The sequence below is a fragment of the Botryllus schlosseri genome, chromosome 9, assembly GCF_051294905.1.
Source record: "Botryllus schlosseri isolate E-star chromosome 9, Bs_hap1, whole genome shotgun sequence".
In the NCBI taxonomy this organism is placed as follows: Eukaryota; Metazoa; Chordata; class Ascidiacea; order Stolidobranchia; family Styelidae; genus Botryllus; species Botryllus schlosseri.
Window position 1 is genome coordinate 19,574,631 of NC_137244.1, and position 20,800 is coordinate 19,595,430.

Below are 20,800 nucleotides of genomic sequence, written 5' to 3' on the forward strand. Positions count from 1 at the left end.
GCTCGCGCCATGAATCCTAAAAGTTGAGGTATGGCTTTGTTTCGTAACTGTCGCTAATCAAGTGACTACTATGCGAGCGAAGTTGATTTGTGCGTTTATTGACACGAGAACGCAATACATTGTTCTATCACATCACCGCATACAAAATGTTTGCGAATACGCGGTTGTAGAGCGATATTTGTTAATTTGAACATACATAACTCAATGCCATTTTTGATGCGCATATCCCCGCTTGAGTGACTTGTTATGTTTGCTGTGGTATATGTGAAGGACATATATAACTGTGTGTGATGTAAACCTGTTATAAAGTGACTCTATCAGTTTAATGAGGTTTCTGGTAGCAGTTTGCGGCCTGTATGTATAAAATTTATATATATAGTAAAGTAGGCATGCATCCGACCAGCTATTTCAGTGATTATTTAATAATAATGAATAAATTACTGCATTCTCGAAAGTGTTATTGGATAAGGTATATCTCGCTGTTACAGATTCCTTGTTTCCGAAATCAGTATTTCAACGTTATTCTGGACATCATTTTTATTATTTTTCACCATTTTAGCAACAGATCTTCATAATTCGATCGTGGCACGTGAAGTTCGGCGGCTCAAACGCATAGTTTCCGTGTTCCGCAATGTTTACGCAATCAGATATCAAACTTATAGATTTTAAATTAACCGGCCGCGTCCAGAGTGTATCGAAACACCTGGTACTTCAGAACTATAAAAAACTGATTTCACTGCGTAACTTCAAGTGGGGGCCATGAAAAATAGATAGCGCCAAACGGATACGGTGGTATACACGGCTTTTTATTTGACATCTGTTAAAAGATACTCAATTTCCCGAAATTGCTTCATATGAGCAGTAATCAGTTATGCACACTGCAGTGACTAATATGGCGACTGATTGTTTACAATACGAACCTGCTGCTGGCGTGGGTATCATTTATAAGAAGGACCCGTGGAAGCTTGTGACTATTGTAGAATTGGTCGCTTGGGTTGGCGGGTATAAAGTAGGTGTAGTGTGCGAATGACATTATCTGCTTTGCGTGTGGTGAACACAAACGTTTCGCAGTTGGAAGGTCGTGGGAATTCAGTAGTGAGGCTGTCGGTATTGGAAAAACGAACCTTCGCGAAAACAACCGCAGACGTCAGCAGGGCGCTTGATAACTAACCCCGATCAGAATTGACGTTTGATAGTTTTGACATCTCATTCAACCCCCAAGTAGATGTCGGTCATTCAATACGGCCAACACACACCTGTATCTCTAGTTTAAGTTGTATAGAATCAGATTATCTGCCGAAGAAGAATGCAGAAAGTACACCATCTCCGAATCCTCTACGCTGCGAGCAATGTTGAAGTGCGTTCTCGCCTGGCAAGTAACACTTGCAAGGGTATAATTTGTACTGGCCTGCGATTGATGTTGGATAGATAAATTAAACGAGCTATTTTCCGCGGCAGTTAATTGGAGGCTTCGGGCAAGCTAATATTTTCGTTCCGATGGGCAGATAGAGAAATGTACGCGCATTTGTTTCGCTTTGAACTTCGTGTAATTTTGGCAATCGTTCCGGGGACATGTTCGTCATTTTTGAACAGCTGTAACCTAAAATACGAAACTTATATTATAAACTCACTCTTTCTACTGCATGCTCCGGAATAGGCTAATGCGGTTACAGATTGTCACGCTATCACTATTCGATGGTCACATAATGTATATTTTTTACGTCATCAATATGGTTGAATGCATTTCCGCTGCGCCTGAGCAAACGCAGTCCCGAGATATCGATAAGAGCACCTGGCGATTCGATATCGTCACGGTGGGATGGGATGATTCTTCTCTTCTCATTGTGAGGCATTTTTATCCGAAAGGCTTAAAAAATTTCAGGCTTACTCATGGCCATGGCTTACTTTGAAAGAAGGTACATCGGGAGTCGGGACGCATATTGCCATTCGATGAAATATATACTGCACGTTAGCGCAGTTGTCAGAGGTCATCGCGAGCTACGCAGCTGGGCTTCGCGGCTCTCTCCCTCCGACTGGGCTTTCCGAGAGTTGTCAACGGAAATAAGCGACAGTATAGTCGCGGATATGTGACAGCATAATGTGCATAATACAAATCAAATATGGCGCGGATCCTTATAGTGTCGCTTGTAGCCGAATTGTTCGTCAGTGGCACTTGCGGAGTTTATGCAAATGCATAACAGCGAATCGAGCAGAGATACGTGCACTTTGACAGTACCTACTTATAACAATGACGGCCCTGAATATCTTCTCCGGTTTGATAATGATTTCAGCAATTCCAAATGATACACTTCCTCGCTATTCTAGTACCGGACCGAATCTGATTTGCAACTTTGCAAACATAGCGTTTATAGACTGTTCAGTGTTCAGTGTTTAGTGTTCATGATTGCCGATAGATATACAGGCGTTACTTTGCATTAATCTCATACGTTACCTGTGTGTGACGGTGTGATTATTAATATAATCGTATGGCAGAAATATACGAATCGTCGGCAAAAGCACTCAGGAATAAAATCGACACTGCAAAGACTTTTCGTTAATCCTGTCCTGGAAATATTTTTATATTCAGATTTAGTTGAATTTATCGTTTGTATTTTATAGATATTACTCAAAAAAGATACTTATCTATATTCTTGTGGATACGGAGATCGGCTTGGATGTTAGCGCCATCGACGCGGGATCCAAAAAAATCACCGTAAGTTAATTACAACTGTCTCAGTTTTCGTTTGCTTTTTCTGAGAGTTTTATCGTGTTTTTAAAATTAGAAAACGGATGTACAGTATAGTTATCTTCGGGTTATTATTCGTTGCGGTGGTAATTTTAACTGCGATAGGTTAAGAATTGTAAATAATTTATATTGAAATAGAGATATACGCAGAAAGACAGAAATATGTAGAGAAATATGATTCCCTATAGTATCTTCTTTATTATTAGCAAAACTTATAGGCGAAATTCCGAAATTCATGCGAATGTCGTTAACTTGCTAAAAGGCATTGTATAGGTTTTGAGTTGTCCTTAATTGTGATATTCATGTTGTTCTTCGACTACAATGGCTACTTAGGCTACATCATGCCGATATTCATTATCATGATTACGTATGCCTTGTTGTAGCACGGCCCACTTCTGTGCGCTTTTAGGAAATTGCATACGCGGTTTAGATCGTTTTTAGTAAAAGATTCGATTTGTGTGACTTTGCGTAAGGTTGAGTAACCGTTGAGTAACTGCTGAGAAATGATCGTGGTACATATACATCTGAAAAACCTATGTAACGGGTAAAAATCACGTAGTTTCGAAATTCGTTTAAAAATCCATATCCACGCTTGAGCTCAATCAATACGCCAACACCGATGAGTCTACACAAAATAAATCTGTTTGAGTGGTTAGTCGCGGGATATGTTGAAAGCCGTAGTTTTTACTTACCCGCCAAACAGCGCGGGGAGATAATAAAAGAGACGGGTCGCGGAGCGGCGGGAGAAGTGTGAAATTTGCAAGTGCTTCACACCAATTATATAAACCAAACACAAACTTATCAAAATGAACAGAGCGGAATATTATTGGCACCGTTGGAGATTGAGACATTATGGTACCGTTATGCGACTGGCGAGCGCGCTGCGCCTCAGATTATCCAGATGCGGTGGGAATAATCGACTATTTTTTTCTCGCACTGCGGTATTCCAATCTTGGCTGAGAATAGATTTTGAGTAGCGCGCTCGCGACTCTCGTATACCTGTAACGCGAGCGATATTTAGTTGGCAGACTACAAGGTGTTAGCGCTAGCTAATACACTGACGGTGTGGAGCATCGGCCTTAAGTGTATTTGCGTAAGGAAGAGCGAGGTACCAAAAGCGATGAAAGAACCTTATGACGAATGAGATGAGTAAACCAGTCGAGTTTTTAATAACCCACCAGTGCTCGCTTAAAATGGTGAAGAGGCAGGCGAACGCTCTTATGCAGGTGCGATCTCCGATATGTATGCCATACGATGACTCACGGCCCAGTTATATCACACCTGGTCTCGAGAAAGTGTTATTGCCCATAGGGTATGTATAGGTTGCAGTTGAACAGGCTTTTATATAGGATGTATCTAGGTACCGGTATGTTCTACAGCGAGAATGTACTGTATAGTGGCTGACGCAAGCTTAAACTGTAACTGCCTGGTTCAATGTGTCATTAAGTTACATGAACTTGAGCTGAGAATTAATTGTTCTAAATACCGGCTTCGCCTGTACGGCACATCGGAAAGGAGTAAATGAGCGGTAGTATTTTGTCACACTACGAGGTGAGGTGGAAGCAGCTGTTAATTAGTTGTTAAAGCTCGTATTCACTTTCATGTGCTGCTAAAGTTTAACATTTCGCTTGGTACTTTACTTAGATAGCTTTTTCTCAATCGACGAGAGTTAGTTAGACCGTCAGACGGAACGGGCGATTTTGCCGGCTGAGGTAACGCTTCGCGTGGCGAAGGTTGCTCTGTTTGACGGCCTGTAATATCACAAATCAATTTGATGACTCTATTTCACTGACAGCAAAAAACATCGATGTAGAGGTATATAAATCCTAAGTTTGGTCATATACACACTGATTTGAACCAAAGGTTCAGTTTGGATTTGAGAAAGCCGAAATTGACAAAGACAATTGAGGACTTTAGCAACCACAACCACCCGCGTTGCTGGGAACAGCATGTGGAGCCGTTGTGTCGGTAAGTCTTTAGATTTCGGAATATGTATTGCGGAAATAAATGTGCTAAGCACACAAAAGTATGCTGTACCAGCAAAACGTGGGTATAATTAAGGAAAGAACCAGATGTCATGGCGTATTTGTTGTTGAAAGCCATCGCTGACATCGTCAAATTTTAATGGCGTTCTCGTCGGTTCTGTGTAGAGTGTGAATAATTTTTTTCTGATGGAAAAATCTTCGTATCACAATCAGACTCTTTCTTACCGCCATTAAATATGTGTGGAAGCTGTAATATTACGTGGGGCAAATACTGTCATATACATGGTATAGACGCCAAGATTATTTGAAGGTTTGGCCTAGGATTCCAAAACTGGTCATACGACAGGAATAAAGGAGTAGCGCCTAATCAGGCATATACCACTAATGCGCGTGTTATTGAACTATCTTTCTATATCTTTATTTACTACTTGCATATCTTGAATGGTCGTTTGACGGCACTGTAAACAATACATTATCGCATCATTCAGGTGTGACTTACGTTAACCATGGTGCCGTTCCATCATTGAAGATGAGATGCCAAGATTAAAGTCTTAATGTCGTGATAGTTTTGGCCCGAAGGAAGGCTGCAATATCATGATATTTGCAGTAGGTTGCGTGTCTGAGCTCGATGGTCCATCTTGAACGTGGGAAGTTCTTGAATTACAGCGCGCCAAGGTTTCCCGCGAGATGTTTTGACCTTGTTACTTCCGCGCGGGTGTGACACGGTTGATTTGAGGTGCTTCGCAAATATTTAATTTCTCTACACGATTAATTTATTGCGCTGTGTGATATCAAGAATCTCGTTAATACGCACTTCGACATACCCGAAACTGTCAATCCCCGCGGCACAGCTCAAAACGCCTGCTTCCCCGTTCAAACAGCTCAATATTTATTTCTTCAATTAGATTCCTCAGCAAATTTCCGCGCAATATTCTCCTTGTCATTTAAAACGGACTGCTTCTGCAGACCGTAGAATCGTTGTCTACTAGACAATTTATCTGCCTGCCTTCAGGAGAAATCCATAAGTGACTTATTTTAACGCAACCTTCTCACTGCGTGGTACGCGAGTGCAGTTAATTGCAATAATTGATTACCTTGTTTCGATGTTCTGACACAGCATCCATTTCCGATACGAAATAGCTGCAATGTTTCCCATATTAGGACTTTTTACAATTTAATTATCGTAGTTTTAGAAATGCGTTATGGTGCAGATAAGATAAGACGGGGCCATCAAACCACGTTGCTATGCACTTGTCGATTCACCATTGGAACGCGATTTTAGCGCTTTTTAAAATCTTGTGATGAATCGATACTCAGCAACTTCGCATAATTGAGTTTCTTCTACTTCGGATAATGGATTTAACGTGGACTTTTTCACACATTCCTATCCCGTGCTTGATATGCGATCGTGTACTGAAACTGATACCCGTTGTATGTAACAAATGCACTTTGTTCGTTAATGTTTTTTTTGTCGCCAAAGGCCGCTTCGTGGGCGGTTTTAGTAGATCACAAATCGCGTGTATTATTATGACTCGCGCTCACAATTTGGTAGCGTTATTGTCAATAACGGTGCTTACAATGAAAAATGGCATAGACTATGCCGATTTTAGTACCCTGAACTCACTCAGGGATAGAACACTCAACAAGCCCTTTCGCCCGGTTGTTTTGATTGGAGGCAGTACCCACATCAAGCAGATCAAGTTCATAGTTTTGTCTGGTGAATTTAGGTTTCCTCTCTACGCTGTTTAGCACATCTTTTCCGTATTTAATATAAATAGGCACTGATCTCACATAAATTGGTATTATACTGGTAATAGTATGGAACATTATGCTATATTCGTTTTCGTTATGGATATCGTGATGATCGTGGTGATTCGAAGCACATGTTAATTTCATTTACCACGATATGCATACTTTTGGAATTCCATTAACACTTTGCAATCGACAGAGTGAAAAATCGATTTCAACAATCGAAAAGGTGCGAAAATGTAATCATCGCCTCAAGCGCGATTATTAAAGAATTCTTCGCAGGATTTTGAGTTGAACAAGGCCTTATGGCTGTCTCTAAAGCTGGCGCGATTGGATTTAAACCGAATATAGACCGAGTTACGTGTGATGGCGTGAACTCATTCTATCTCATTGTAGCCCGACATGTGTTGCCTGGCCCATATTCGTACATCGGGAAGATTAGTGTTGCTTATACTGAGGGCGTGGAGGATTTTAAGGGCGGCACAAACCCTACTGAGAGTAATTATGTATTCTTGAACTAGGTATGAGTTTCAGTTGTCCTGACATTTCGACGTGTCCAACAAGGCAATATTATCATAATATTTCATTCGTCACCATTACGTCGTACCCTCCGTATACTTCACGCTGATGCTTGATTTTGAATGATACCTGATATCGGACCGACCAGAAAACTGAGTTAAAAGTCCCAAAATTAACAGCTACCAGCTGTATTCATTCACCAGAGTACGTGGAAACCGCGAAGGTATGGCTAAAGTATTTCTATGTCGTATACCATGCTTATGCAAATTGCACAGAATGCACTATATGCATTGTAAATCTAGCTAACAAAGCTTTGAATCTGAGTTGTTTACAATGTCAAAGTAGCGACTCCCGGTATGCTCAACTAGGACTAGGGCTAGGACTGGAAAAAAATCGAGTACCCACAAGCCAAGTATTCGAGTGTGGCTATTGTGACGTCATAACGGTATAGATGATTTGAAAGGTCCAAATATGAACCTTCATGCTACCACCAAAAATGATTCCAGGTATTCACCACATTAAAGATAACTTGGTATTTCTCTACCATACCGATTTGGGACAAGGCTGCTTTAGATAAATATCGTTTCTACTAAACTACGTAGCGTTGTGCCATACGTATTTTGAATGCTGTGATAGTGATTGGACCGATCGAGGTCTCATGGCTTCCATGGTGGGAAGAAAGTCTCGAAACTATAATATCAGTACTAGAAAAATATCTTCGCTCACTTCTCCACTCGAATCATTGTGTTCACCCTTAATTATGACACATTCTGTAGGATGTCACTTGTGGAAGAAGCGCATTTTAAGCCATGCCAAAAGTACTCAATTGAATGACTCTATGAATACCATGTAAAAGTGACCACTGGTGTAGTTAAAATGTTATCTTGTATGCGGCTTTGAATGCATAGGCTAACCGTTGTATCCTACATAATTGTGGCATTGAATTATTATGTTGTAGTCTTCAAGCTGTGGACTCCCTTATCTGCAGGAATCTTGTAACTTGCGTTAATATGTTATTGTTAGCACCTATCACAACTCGTGTTGATCCGCGATTTGTAAACACCCGAGCGTGTTTGTTGATTTTTTATCGGTTCAAAGTGCGGCTGCGCGCGCTGCGGGCCTGGCGCTGTAATTTTGCGATAACCTTCAATTTGAGCAACACCATTTTTACCTGCTCCGGCCCGACCTGACCCACCGTGGCCTATGACATCTGCTTCTCTTTTAAGCGACAGGTGTGTTAGGAATAATAACACGAAGCAATAACAAACATTGAAAATGAATTCGGGCGGCCGCGTCTGTTAATCCTCCAACTGTTCCTTTTGATTGAGTGCGAAAGAATGTTATTCAGCCTACACCAGCTATACTATTTCTGCGCGATCCTCATAACTACGTAGTTAACGCGCGGAATTATTCTTTGGACTCGCAGGTGCGCGAATAATAGAGTATCGAGATAGTCTTTTCTCAATATGTAATTGTAATTGAGCTTATATCATGACGACTGCCATTTTGATACGAATTTGAAATCGAGAGATAACAAAAATGACACTGTGTCAAAGTTAAACCGCCTGCGCACTTTCACAATGAAAAGCTTTCGTACTGGTATAATATTTACACTTCACCACCTGCATACAGATCGATAGTGTGACATCCGTACGATTAGCGTCAGAAAAAATAAACACTAGATTTTATCCCTACTGTAACATGAAAGGCACTTCCGCCTGCCTTCAAGTATCTCGGAGCGATTTCGACGCTAATAGGCTTCTTATTCGTATGTACTATCTGTATACCTCCAAGTATTTTCAAGTATGCTGCAATTGCTACATGCAGAATGAACTCAATTACGGAATATTGGAACACGGAATACATGTGGCGTCTTACCTATATGGGTTCGCGATGCTGTTTAACAGGGAGCATGCGACAAATTATGATTATCGTTCATGCATATAATTTATTGAGTTTGCCGGATAGGGTGAAAATATAACAATTGTTAGTTCTCTCAGTCTAGCAAATTTAGTAACACGTATATCACCTAACTAGAACCATGTTATACTAGGAATTGGTACAATTTAGGTGTGAATTTGGCGCGTTTCATTTCGGATTTTCGGCTGTTATTATGCACTAGGTTAATTACGATTTAGGCCTCTATCCCATCTTGCTTGTTGTATATACTATCCTATCCTCTATTTGAGAGATAGAATCTGACGTTCGACTTGCAGCGTATAATTATCTAACGATATAATTAGACTTAACCCAATCATTACGCTGCCATGTAGATGTGGTATAAACAGGAGAAAGTAGCTCGGATGGTAAGCAAAGCTGATGTTGCTTTTACAAATCTACGTCGGCTACGGCCTGAGCGTGCAGTAGTAGAGTATGTAGAATCACTTCGCCTTATCACTTTCGAAGCGTTATTGCCTCGATTATATTCCACGATAACGTCACAATACTTTAATTTGGAATAACTGCCTGTAACCGTGTGAATGTGAACTTGACGTGGCGTGTTTGCATAGATTCAGATTACGGCACGCCGGGTTCACTCAATCAAATAAACTGCTTGTCGGAATGTAGATCGCGAAGATCCACCTTCGCAATAATACGGCTTGCGCAAACATCGTTTTACTGCGTAGACGTGTAGTACAACAGATGAAGAACAAATATACAAACACGATATTATTTGAAGGAATTCTAGGGTAACAGTCTTCATGCTGCCGAGAGGTTACTTAACACGCAATCTCTGTTCACAGCGGACGCCGCTACAGATACCTCGCTCACACAACGCAGCGGCAAAACGACATGGTTCACAGCGCTGTTTGCGGAAAGATGACTGGCACCCCCGGTCCGGAGCTGACTGGATATACCGCCACACCGCATCGAGCAAAAACGAGGATATTCCCACCGTCTCATCTACTGTTATCGTCATTAAAAAGCGTTCATTTTTCTCATATTTTGATCTACACATTATTTTTATCTTCAGGTGAGATTCCTTCGTCTTTCCGTAACATTCGTAATTTTCAATTGCCGTACTGGTAGAAATGCTATAAATACACCTAACGAACTGTATTAGTAACGAGAATTTGTCTCGAATCATAATTACGGCCTATATAACGTGGTCTGTTTGAAATATACGCGGGGCGATCAGTGCGCGTTTGCGTCTGTCAACGAGTGTTTTCAACGAATATTTTAGATCCTTCCACTATCGTAACGGAGCGAGGCACGTTTTGTCTGTTGACTTTGTCTTTCTGCTGTAATCCTTACCCCATTGCTCACCACCATCCACGATTGTGTATCGTCAAAGTAAACCGCTTGAAAAACACCGTTCGGGGTGTAGAAAGGGAAAGGGGAAAACGAGACACCGTGTCGGTTTTTATGCGGGTTTCATCACGCCAGACCCGAGCCCTGTGCCGATTGATAACTATGAGATTTTGTTTTCAATTCGCCGAAGAACGGCTTAGTTTTTTATTTATATGAGCCGACGGTTCTGTACCGTATCCTGAACCACCCGCGAATACTTTTAGGATTAGACCCGTGCCGATAGACATTCGAGCCTTTAATGACCCGCGCGCCGCTGACGATTTGAACTTAATTGCGAATTGATGCGGGTACAGTCGCGGCCCGGGCACTGGCCCGCGCGGGCTGGGAATGATTGAAAAACACGCTGTCGATTATTATCCAATGATTTCCTCGTTTGCGTTATATAAACAGGCGACGCGGGACGCACAGCTGTGTCGACTCATCTCTAGGGCTGGGCAAACTCGAGCGCCTGGGTGATTCGATTACGAATCGAGTTTACGCTTGAGTCGAGTGGTCGAGTAACACTCGTGATGACGTCATAATGCCAACGTCAAATATGTACGGTTTATGTAACCACTAAAATTGAATGTAAGGTATTCACTAGAGATGAAAGGTAATTTGGTAGTTTGTCGACCATACCAATTTGATTGCTTTTTGAGACAATGCTGCGGGTCGGTCACTACTTCACAGAAAGCGTCAGTAACGAAGTACTTCTAGGTTTTGGATACTTATATTACTTGTTCAAGTGATTATGATTTTAGAACACTTCTATTTGTACTTGGCCGTTTTCAGTTTAGGTCCATAGCTTTATGCTGCATGTTTTCTATGCTATGATACGTCCGATGGAGGCTTCAAGGCGTCCGAGCAGGCTTGTAACCAAGTCACAAGGTTCCGAGTCTCAAGTCAATCCCACTTTTATAGTTTTGACTCGAGTCAAGTCGAGTCATTTTCAATTCCTCGCCGAGTCAAGTCCAAGTCGATGAGTAGAGGGTCGAGTCCGAGCCATAGTGTTGTGACTCGAGTCAGAGTCCAAGTCATTGTGTTCACTGTTCAGTTTGAGTTCAATCCGGTTCAACACACTTTTTTTCAACTCTGCTCCAAGTGATATAGAATGGCTCGCATTCATAATATCGTAATTTTCCTCAGTCGTAACAGTTTCTGACCGTATTCTCGAAGTATCAGGACTGATAGACGAAATACCTATAATGTTGTGACTTTACTATTCTTCAAAGTTGCCTTGGTCGTACAATTCTCGATTCATATGACTTGGTTCGAGTCATGCACAATGACTCGAGTCTAGTCGGGGCATTTTACGAGTCAAGTCGAGTCACCAGAAAATCGGGACTCGAGTCATTACAACCTTGGGTCCGAGGTGGGAAAAAATGATCGAAACCTGAATTTCAGTGCTCGGAAATATTGACTGACAGGACACGACTGCAATCACAATATATGTCGTTAATACTTGCGCCAAGCCCAACTCATCTCCCAGTTTTCGTTGACAGTATGCTCACTATGCTGGTCTGTGTTCAACTTTTGCGCGTTTGCGTTACAGCAAATCCAGTAATATCAAGGCGTTGCGACATCGACAAATGCGGCGCACACTACCGATCCATCTCGCCCACGGACGACGCCGAAAAAAGATGCCGCCTGCTGTCGCTTCACGGCAACTGTTTGATGAAACTCAACGCCGCCTGCAGGGGGAACTTGCTGTACCACACCAGCGTGCATATTAACGAAAACAAACTGTTGGAGTGGAACTGCTCGCAGGCCTCCACGAACGCGATCGATTCCGTAAACCGGGCCGCGCCACGGACTAATCAGTGCCTCTACGCGGGCAAGCCCGTGTTCAAGTTTTGCGGGCTTTTCGGTGACCCGCACGTGCGCACTTTTTCCGATAAACTGCACACTTGCAGCGCCAACGGCTCGTGGAAGCTGGTGGACAACGCTTATTTGACGGTGCGGGCGATTAACAGTCAACTTCCCGGGCAATTGCGCGCCACTGCAGTCACAAAGGTAAGGATCAGTATGGAATTTATTTGCTGTATAGCCAGGACCTCTATCTACATGTATAAAAAAACAAGAAGAGCCAAACACTTTATGTAGCATAGCCGCAAAAGCGGTAAATTGCTGGCTAACAAGCAAGGGCATCATTTTCGCCGAGTCACGGCCTCATTGCCTAAAACAACTAGAAACTATACGGAGACACTTCAAAAATAAATACGGACACATATAGCTCTACAACACCTAGCTTTTCAAAATAAGGCAAAACAGTTGCCAGTATTTTAGGCAAAACGAGACCTGGACAGAAATACTTACTGTCTACTTCCTTGAAAATCTTTAGTACTACTTCTACTACTCGAGGGTATAAATTTACGATGTTATGGCTACTTCTAATGCAGTACCAATGATCATGATCAGTGATCACTACTTTCGCCACCTCTGGCCGCGTGCAAAATCGTTATTTAGCGGAAACTGGAAATTGTTATCCACTCTTATGGTGTAAGTGTAGGGCTGATTTCTGCGGTTCAAAGTATACGTCTGGAGCGTTTGGATTGGGCGATAATGCGCATTTTGGTATCGTTATTTTGTATTACTGCATTCTCGCGTGTCTGCTCATCAATGTGCGGTGTTCTTGTTGGACTTGAAAGCGGTCTTTAATTTTTTCAAATCTCTAAAATCAATCGTGGTTCGTGATCCTTTTGTACAGTATTAGAAATTAACGCAGTTGTTCCTGCTAACACATGAATTCGGATATGGTGGTTTTAGTGAATGCTAAAAAAGCAATCTATACTGTCTCAACAGAACAATATTACCGTCGAAATTTGACGTCATCAACCTACCATTTGGAACACAGCTGTCGATCAAATCGCAGCGAAGCGTATGTTGAAGATGTTGTCGAGTGCGCGGTTTCATTAAATAACCGGTTGTTAGCCTAGATAACCTTGTAGCGAGGCACGAAATATCGAATCTCGCCGAGGCAATTTTGATTTTCAAGTGGGCGCATGCTTCATCTCGCGTGGTCGATATTTACGGATTTTCGTCCGTTTGTCGTCTCGTTAATCATTGATGTTGTGCGGTACGAAGGCACGGGCCCGGTACACAATGGGCGTTGTAGCTTTGAATTTACCGAACTGGTTTATTATGTCGGAATCCTGTCAAATAGTTACTCTCGTGCTGTGAATGGGCTTTTAATTGAGCAAATAATCCGATATCAAATGAAGCGGGTTGTGCTTGGAGCCGACGCGGCTTTGGAGTAAACCCGCGTGCCGTGCCCGACGCCGGCAAAGGGCAACTGGCTGTATTGGTAGAGCGACGTGTGGCAGATAACCGATGCGAAATATGCATTTAATGGTACTTGTGTCTTGTCACACTGTGGCGATGCTTAGCTACCAGATTAAAAGTCGTTTTTTGCGATTTTCATATCAACGATGAATTTTGATCACGGATGTCTTGCATCGTCATCATCACTATGTGGCAGAAGTATGACATCAGTCACCATAGTCTAAATTTAGAGTACAGCCTTATCACTGCTGGTGATAGAGAATTACATAAATTCTGTGATGTTAGTATTGTTTTTGTCCTCATGACTGAATCTGAAAACGCTTTTTTTCGTTGACTTAGAAATTATGGGTGTAGTCGTATGTTTTCAGCAACCACTGTGCGTCGCGGTCACATTGTCACGTAACAGCTACAACGCTATAATTGCTAAATTAAGGGCGTTCCCGCCCTGTTCCGTATCCGACTACGCCTATGCGCATCACCACCTCAATTTCAACCCAGGCAACATCATTTCCGTTATGCACGGGCCGGTGCACTTGAAATAGAACTTCGACAATCGACATCCTATAACCTCTTTCGCAGTAACGCGATATCACTTACGGTCTGGCGTGAATCCTTTTCCGCCTATGCTGCGCTGTAGTGAGCGATAATTGTCATGGTGCGTACCATCCCGGTGTCGCCAAGGCGGTACGGCTTTGCGAGTGACGTAACGAAGCGAAAATCCACCAACGCGAGGTGAATACGTTCCAGAACAACGAGTTCGGGGTCAGCTCACGCGTGGGATAGACGCGCTAAGTGTTTAAATGACGCGATTCTCACCCTAAGTGTGAAACTTATCGGTTGGGGCGTAAGATGATTAGTTAGTGCTTTCGTTGGTGATGGCTGTTCTTGCCTTTCGTCTGTACAGCCGCTGACAATTATTGATTGCGGTTCTGATGTATCCTATTGTGACGAAAACACGGTGGCGTCTTCCGGCCCTGTTTACGAAAAGCGGCCTTTCAACTTCGACGTATGGTATGTCGTATGTCGGTAATATAATTCTTATCTAATTCGTGAAATGTTTCAATGCTTTAATTTTGCTTCAAATCTAATTTCTGGTGCTACTGAAAATGCTACAGCAGAACCGTATAGCGCGAAACGAGCCAGGCTTAACGAGAGAAACTATTACTTAGCAAACTCCTTGTTGATTAATCGCCTGTTTTGGATAAGAAGGAATGCGGGAGTTTTCCTTTATTTGCGTAGGCATTACCATTTTGCGAAAAGGCAGCTATCTCCTCCCGGATGTAAACAATATTGGTGGGATAAAGAGACAGTTACAGTTAACTATACAACCGTAAGATAGCCGCGCATATATTGATAGTACCGGTGGTGTTTGGGGTTTCCATTCGCTCCGGGTCAGTTGGCGTGTCGCGGAGAGCGAATGGATGCGATGACTCTGTCTTTGAGTAATTTCCCGTAAACACGCAGTATTTTGATTACCGCAGCCTAGATCGCATACCGGATTACGGCGCAACAGGTGCGAACGGAACGGATTAGCCTCCATCATGAGATGCAACGAGGCGAGAAGAGCTTTCGTCTCGATATTTGGCCAAAGAAGGCGGCTTTGCTGCGTTCGCGCGCGTTTTGGGGTGAAAATGCGTCGTCTCGGGCAATTTTTCGGTGCATTTCGTGCCCTAAACGATATTGATGATGCCTCGACTTAGTTTAGCTTTCATGGGGATGTGAATATGGATTTTGACGAGACCCCGAAGCGAGCTTTGATGTAGCAGCCCCGTCATTAAACTTGAGATAATATTTGGTTTTATGATAACCGACAGCGGGGCAGCGCCTTTTAAAGCGATAAAAAGTGGGTCTTTGATACGAAACGTCGCGGATTTAGTGCGCTTCTCGGGATCGCAGCAATATCCAATTTTATTGCGGGTTGTAATTTCGACACATGCCTGGATAACAGGGAATGTTGCGTTCGTGTCTGCGTATGAACGATTTTGAGGGATTACTTGTGAATATATTTTCGAATAGTTGGAATTTATGATATTTCTCACCACACAGCCTATTTTAGAATCTACTATTTGGATGGTGAGATGTCCGATGGATATATCGTATGACAATAACGACGCTGCTTCATATTAGTACAGTGTGCTAGCCAGCAAAATATTATTTTGTATGACTCTCAAAATCATTATATCCTTACGACCTCTCTCCAGCGACCGCTCATTCTATATAGTGTATATACCCTTCCCATCGATAACACATCAAGTGCGTCCTTGTTCACACCGTTAAGTGAGCACAGGCACAAAGGCAGCCTGCCGTAATTGTACTCGACGACCTCGCGTAAGCGTAATCCCCGCGATTCCAAGTACCCATGTAGGGTAAAATCAGTAATACGAAGTTGCTACGCCAATGAGCAGTCAAAAAGGAAATTTCGCCAAGACCAGTTGAAATATACGCCTGATTGATACGCCTAACCGTGCGACAAGGTCTTGTTTTCGCAACTTTGATGAACTGTACTTCGTTTTTCAATTCGTAGCTGGTGCCACGTTGATTGATAGCGCGTGGATTTTATTAGGCAATGCGGAAAGCTTCACTTTTAAGTGAAACGGGCTGACGCGCCTTATTAACTATTGGCTGTTATCCTTATTTATTAAGAACACCCTCGTCGCGATATTAACGGCAATCAGGCCACTGAACAGGGGGATATCCACCAGGTGTGTTATTACTGAAAAATGCTCCTAAAATTCAGTGATTAATAGTCACCACTTCATCATCGTTTCGACCACTTTCATAACTTAATGGAACGCATCACCATCCCGTTAATCTCGCCAGGCCGTACATGATCGATGGCCTATCATAATGCGGCATTGTTTCCTTGCGTGGCGCGGTACATTCCTTTGCGTACGGAAAACCAGCAGAACATAAAGATAACCGCGATTTTGCTGCCGATATAAAACAGGACACCTGGTGCGTACGCATCAAAAGGTCAGCACTATTTTCGACGATGGATGAATCGAATTAGCGCGCGGATGTGTCGGAGGCTGTGTCCGCGCGGTTTCAATTACGGAAATTCTTCGATTTTTACGCTCGCTGCGATCCAGCTTTGTATACGCCCGCGAAGTGTAATCACTCAGTGAAATCTGGTTAATACCCAAATTCATTCATCACGTTTTAAAGGATCGAGTTTGTCAGCTTGGCCTTATCTCTATTCTCAGTCGCGTTACCCGATATTGTTGCGCTTAATTTGTGATGTTTGCTCCGGTAATTCTTCTCGGCGTGGCAAAACTGGGAGTTTTCAATTTCACTGTACAGCGATCCAGCTACGTCACGATAGTACTTGACAGCATCGATTGTCGTGTATATTTTTGGCTGTTCTTTATTTGTCAACACTGGCGAGTGGCGAGTGCGCGATTCGGGTTCAGCTTATCTCGAAGAAAGCTGGTATGCTGATTGTGCAATGTGCAATGTAGTGTAGGTACGGTACATAGATATATCTTACAAAATATCAACACTTACGAGGTTACTGTACGATGTATACGTGCAGCGTGCTTTGTTGAAGATAAATTATTAGTGGCGAAGCTACGAATACAAATACACTTGTATCTCTAGTTTTATCACCAAGCACTCGTCACACATTCTTTGTGCTGCGATGGCAGAAATATGTTGAATAATATGTCTTTTTGACTTAGACCACCCGTTGTTTCGCGCTGCCCGTTCTATCGATCAAACGGTTAGGTTTGCTGCGCCTCTGTCAAGTTACAGAGATAGGCTTCGTACCGCCGAATGTTCATTTGGCGATGTTTTTGTCAATGCTCGCTCGGCCGTGTAACTACTGCCGTATTCGCGCAACATTCCTGTGTTATCTATTGGGCCGGGTGCAGCGATTCAAGTGTCCTAATCCTAGTCTAGTGATGAGAGTCGATCTTTACGAGTAACGAAAATATGTGGCTTTACACCAAGAGCAATATCCCGTTTAGCCGGTACAAACATGTCGCACAAGGCTACGAATATTCATGGAGCGGCATTTATGACAAGCAGTGTTCGAGATTCACATCCGTCATAAAGCTCTACGAAATAAGTCATGGTTCAGTTCAGAAATAGGAAATTATTTTGCATGGCGTTGAACAGGCAATATTTTCCGTGTGGCCGTAAAAACATACGTATTTGAACTTTGAAGGCATTATTACTGTTATGACGTCAAAAGTGTTGGTCAGACTTGTACAAACTACCAATTTAGATAATTGAGGGTCAACTACAACTACTAGTTCTAGTTGCGAGTATTCAAAAGTAAGTACTTCTATAACTAGTTCTAGTTGCGCATTTCGAAAATCCAGTAGCTCGTACAGATCAGGTACTGAGTACTGATACTCTCGAATCACCGAGGTGCTCGATTTTGCGCAGTCCTATAGTTATATCTCTGAACAGCTTCTTGGAGGTACAGAACTTCAATATACAATTGAATATACTATTCAAGTTATATCTCTGGAGTCGTGTAACCCGCGGCTAATGTAACAATCCTTTGCTTCCAGCTTGTGGTCTATGTGCGGAGGTCGGGAGAGTGCGCGAAGAAGAAGCGTTACCGCGCCGACATTCGCGAGCCGCTGCCGGCCACGTTTGAGGACGGAAGCTCTCACACGGGGACGAACGAAAGCGTGAACATCACGGTGCAAGATTCGGGTAAAGAAGTGCGAATCGACGTGAGGTTTATCGCTACCACGATCGTTATTCGACATGTAAGTATCATGTTTGAAGGATTGTTTCTTTTGTCGTTTATTTCCGGGTAAAGGTCTGCAGCAGGAACTTGATGGTGCGCAGGGGTGGTAAAAGTAGTCGCCGTTGGTACTCAAGTAGAAGTAACGTTGTAAATTTCTAGTCAAGTACAAGTACGAGTAGCGATCTGCAAGTAAGTGATAAAGTAATTATTATGGGCCTATAGTTTTGCCTACAAAAACTGAGCACATTCAGAAGTGGAAGAATGATAAAATCATTCATAACCACCTAATAAATAGATCAAGTCTACCAAACCTACTTGAGTACTCGAAATACTAGAAGTACCCTCTGTATTTTGGGTTAGGTTCTGGTCCGGGTTGAGTGAGGGTTAATTTCGGGATTGGGTTATGAAGTCCAATGCTCGGCTGTCGCCGTTCGGTGTTCATGCGTTGCATGATCGGATGTTGGCAAAGTTTAAGATCAATCATCAGCAGCTCGTTGATCTCGCGTTTAAACCAGTCCCTAAGGCTGTTCATTTTCAGTATTCACTGTTCAAATGCATACGCAGTTGAATTGAGTTTCAAGCCTTTATTTTCCCCGTACACAGGTCGGATCGCACCTCACCTTTTCGATCCAAATGCCGGATGAGATGATCGACAGCAGCCGGCGCCGCAATGAGCAGATGTGCGTCCGGGGTTGCCCGCGCCGACAGCGAATCCCTCTCACTCAAGAGATCAAGCGACTAACGAGCGGCCCCGGCGAAAGCGCGGCCAAGAAATACACGGAGCCAGAAGCGCGGCGGAAATGCCGCGACGTGCTGCTTAACAGTTCGCAAGAAATCGCGCCGGTGCGCGCGAAACGCGGCGCCGGAAAATACGCGCGGCGGAACCGCCAGAAAAAAGACGCGGAGCTGAGCGCGTCCGCAAAAAGCTGGGGGCTGCTGCACCCGGATTCTACGGGCGGGGCGGCGCGCGCGCGGGGGTCTACGCGATCGAAACGCACGCGCGGCCGACAGCACAGGCTCAACTCGAAAAAGAGAGAGTTTGACTTAAATTTCGCGCCCGGCGCGGCGCGCGTTACTTCAGTGACGCGAGGCGCAAACTTTTACTTCGAGGCGTGCGTCTTCGATCTAATGACGACGGGGGACGCCGCGTACGCGTCATCAGCGCGCGGGGCTTTTTATGACGTCACAAGGTTCCATCGTTCCGGCGCTGGTGCCAAAGGTGCGTCTAAAGATGCGATAGTAAGTTGGACCGCACCGAATACTACCTCAGTGCCCGAGACAACTTCAACGCGTACCGCTGTAGTAACCGAGCGGGTTGCCGAGCTGACTACGACCAGTGCTGGCAATGTTGCGGTTCGTTTTTCTTTTTCTTTATTATTTTCTTTCTGTGCTTCGTGCGTGTTGATTCACGGTGACTTTTTAGGAACGTTATTCTACTTATATTCAGCTTTTTTTAACGCCCAAACGAGTAACAGGTAGCTTTTGAAGTTTGCTGCGCTTTACCTATAAATCTTTGATTGTGATGATTTTCGATAGCAACCACAGAAACTTATCCTTTTTCTATCCAACTTATTAGGCCCTCGTGTTTCGCCTAAATGTACGACTGTGCAACTCGGGTCGCGGGTACTCGGTCGTCTTTTCGTTCGTTATATATTCGTTATATGCGTGTTGGATTGTGATTGTGCGCGATTTGATATTTTTTACTGCATATTATATGTCTTACTATTCGTTCGTTTAAAATCGACATATCAATCTATGTTTTCGATATTTGCGTTTTGTTTTTACGTAATAAAATATTGTCGGACCAACTATATCTGGAGTCGAGATATGTGAGAGCGAGCTTAAACTTTTTAAATTTGTGTGGAGTCTTGCCACAATGTTCCGCGCATGCATGTTATAATGCGGGACGGACCGACAAATCCTTAGTCGGAACCCATCCATGTTTCTTCAAGATGGAATACGACTCATTACGTCATTTACGACGAGTACTTACCTATAAATAATAAACTACAAAAACTGTAGACCATACGCTATGGTAAGGTTTCAGGTTGGTATTGAATATTGATAGGATACACACCTGATTGGCCGTATCAAAAACTACGAATCCGGATCCGTTCCGAGTCCGGGATTATCAGCAAAAGTACCAATCCAGATCCGGTCAAAAGTAACAAAATCAGGCGAATATCCAGCCCATAGATTTACATCGTATTTAGTCGTGGAATTGGATTTTTAGGTAACTACCAAGACTGATTTACATGTAAAAAAGTTTTCTGTAGGACTCTGACGCCACAGTATTAACCAGTAAGCCAACAATCTGGTTAAAATGGGTAGTAGCGCGGGGTGGATCGACATTTGACATATTCTCTGATCTGACTCCGAGCCTGTTTCTTCAATAGGGTCCATCAAACCACTAGGTGTTGCCAGACTTTGGGTGGTAGCCGCAGTTGTTACGTACGCGATACCGTTGTCAGAAACCTGTAGGCTGCTTTCCCGACTGTAAATAATGGCTACAACGTGCTCTACTTG

General features: G+C 43.2%; 1 protein-coding gene across 2 annotated transcripts; it reads left to right on the forward strand.

Moving 5' to 3' along the window:
• Window positions 1-1,741: 1,741 nt before the first annotated feature.
• On the forward strand, window positions 1,742-20,085 carry LOC145447314 (repulsive guidance molecule A-like). 2 transcript variants are annotated; one of them, XM_080325741.1, is made up of 5 exons: window positions 1,742-2,713; window positions 9,744-9,973; window positions 11,843-12,303; window positions 18,090-18,293; window positions 18,878-20,085. In XM_080325741.1, the coding sequence occupies exons 1-5, from the start codon at window positions 2,676-2,678 to the stop codon at window positions 19,751-19,753; spliced, it is 1,809 nt and encodes a 602-aa protein (XP_080181867.1). In that variant the 5' UTR covers window positions 1,742-2,675; the 3' UTR covers window positions 19,754-20,085. The 2 variants fall into 2 exon arrangements, with proteins under 2 accessions (XP_080181867.1, XP_080181868.1); XM_080325742.1 differs by lacking the exon at window positions 1,742-2,713 and adding an exon at window positions 2,809-4,714.
• The last annotated feature ends 715 nt before the right edge of the window (window positions 20,086-20,800 follow it).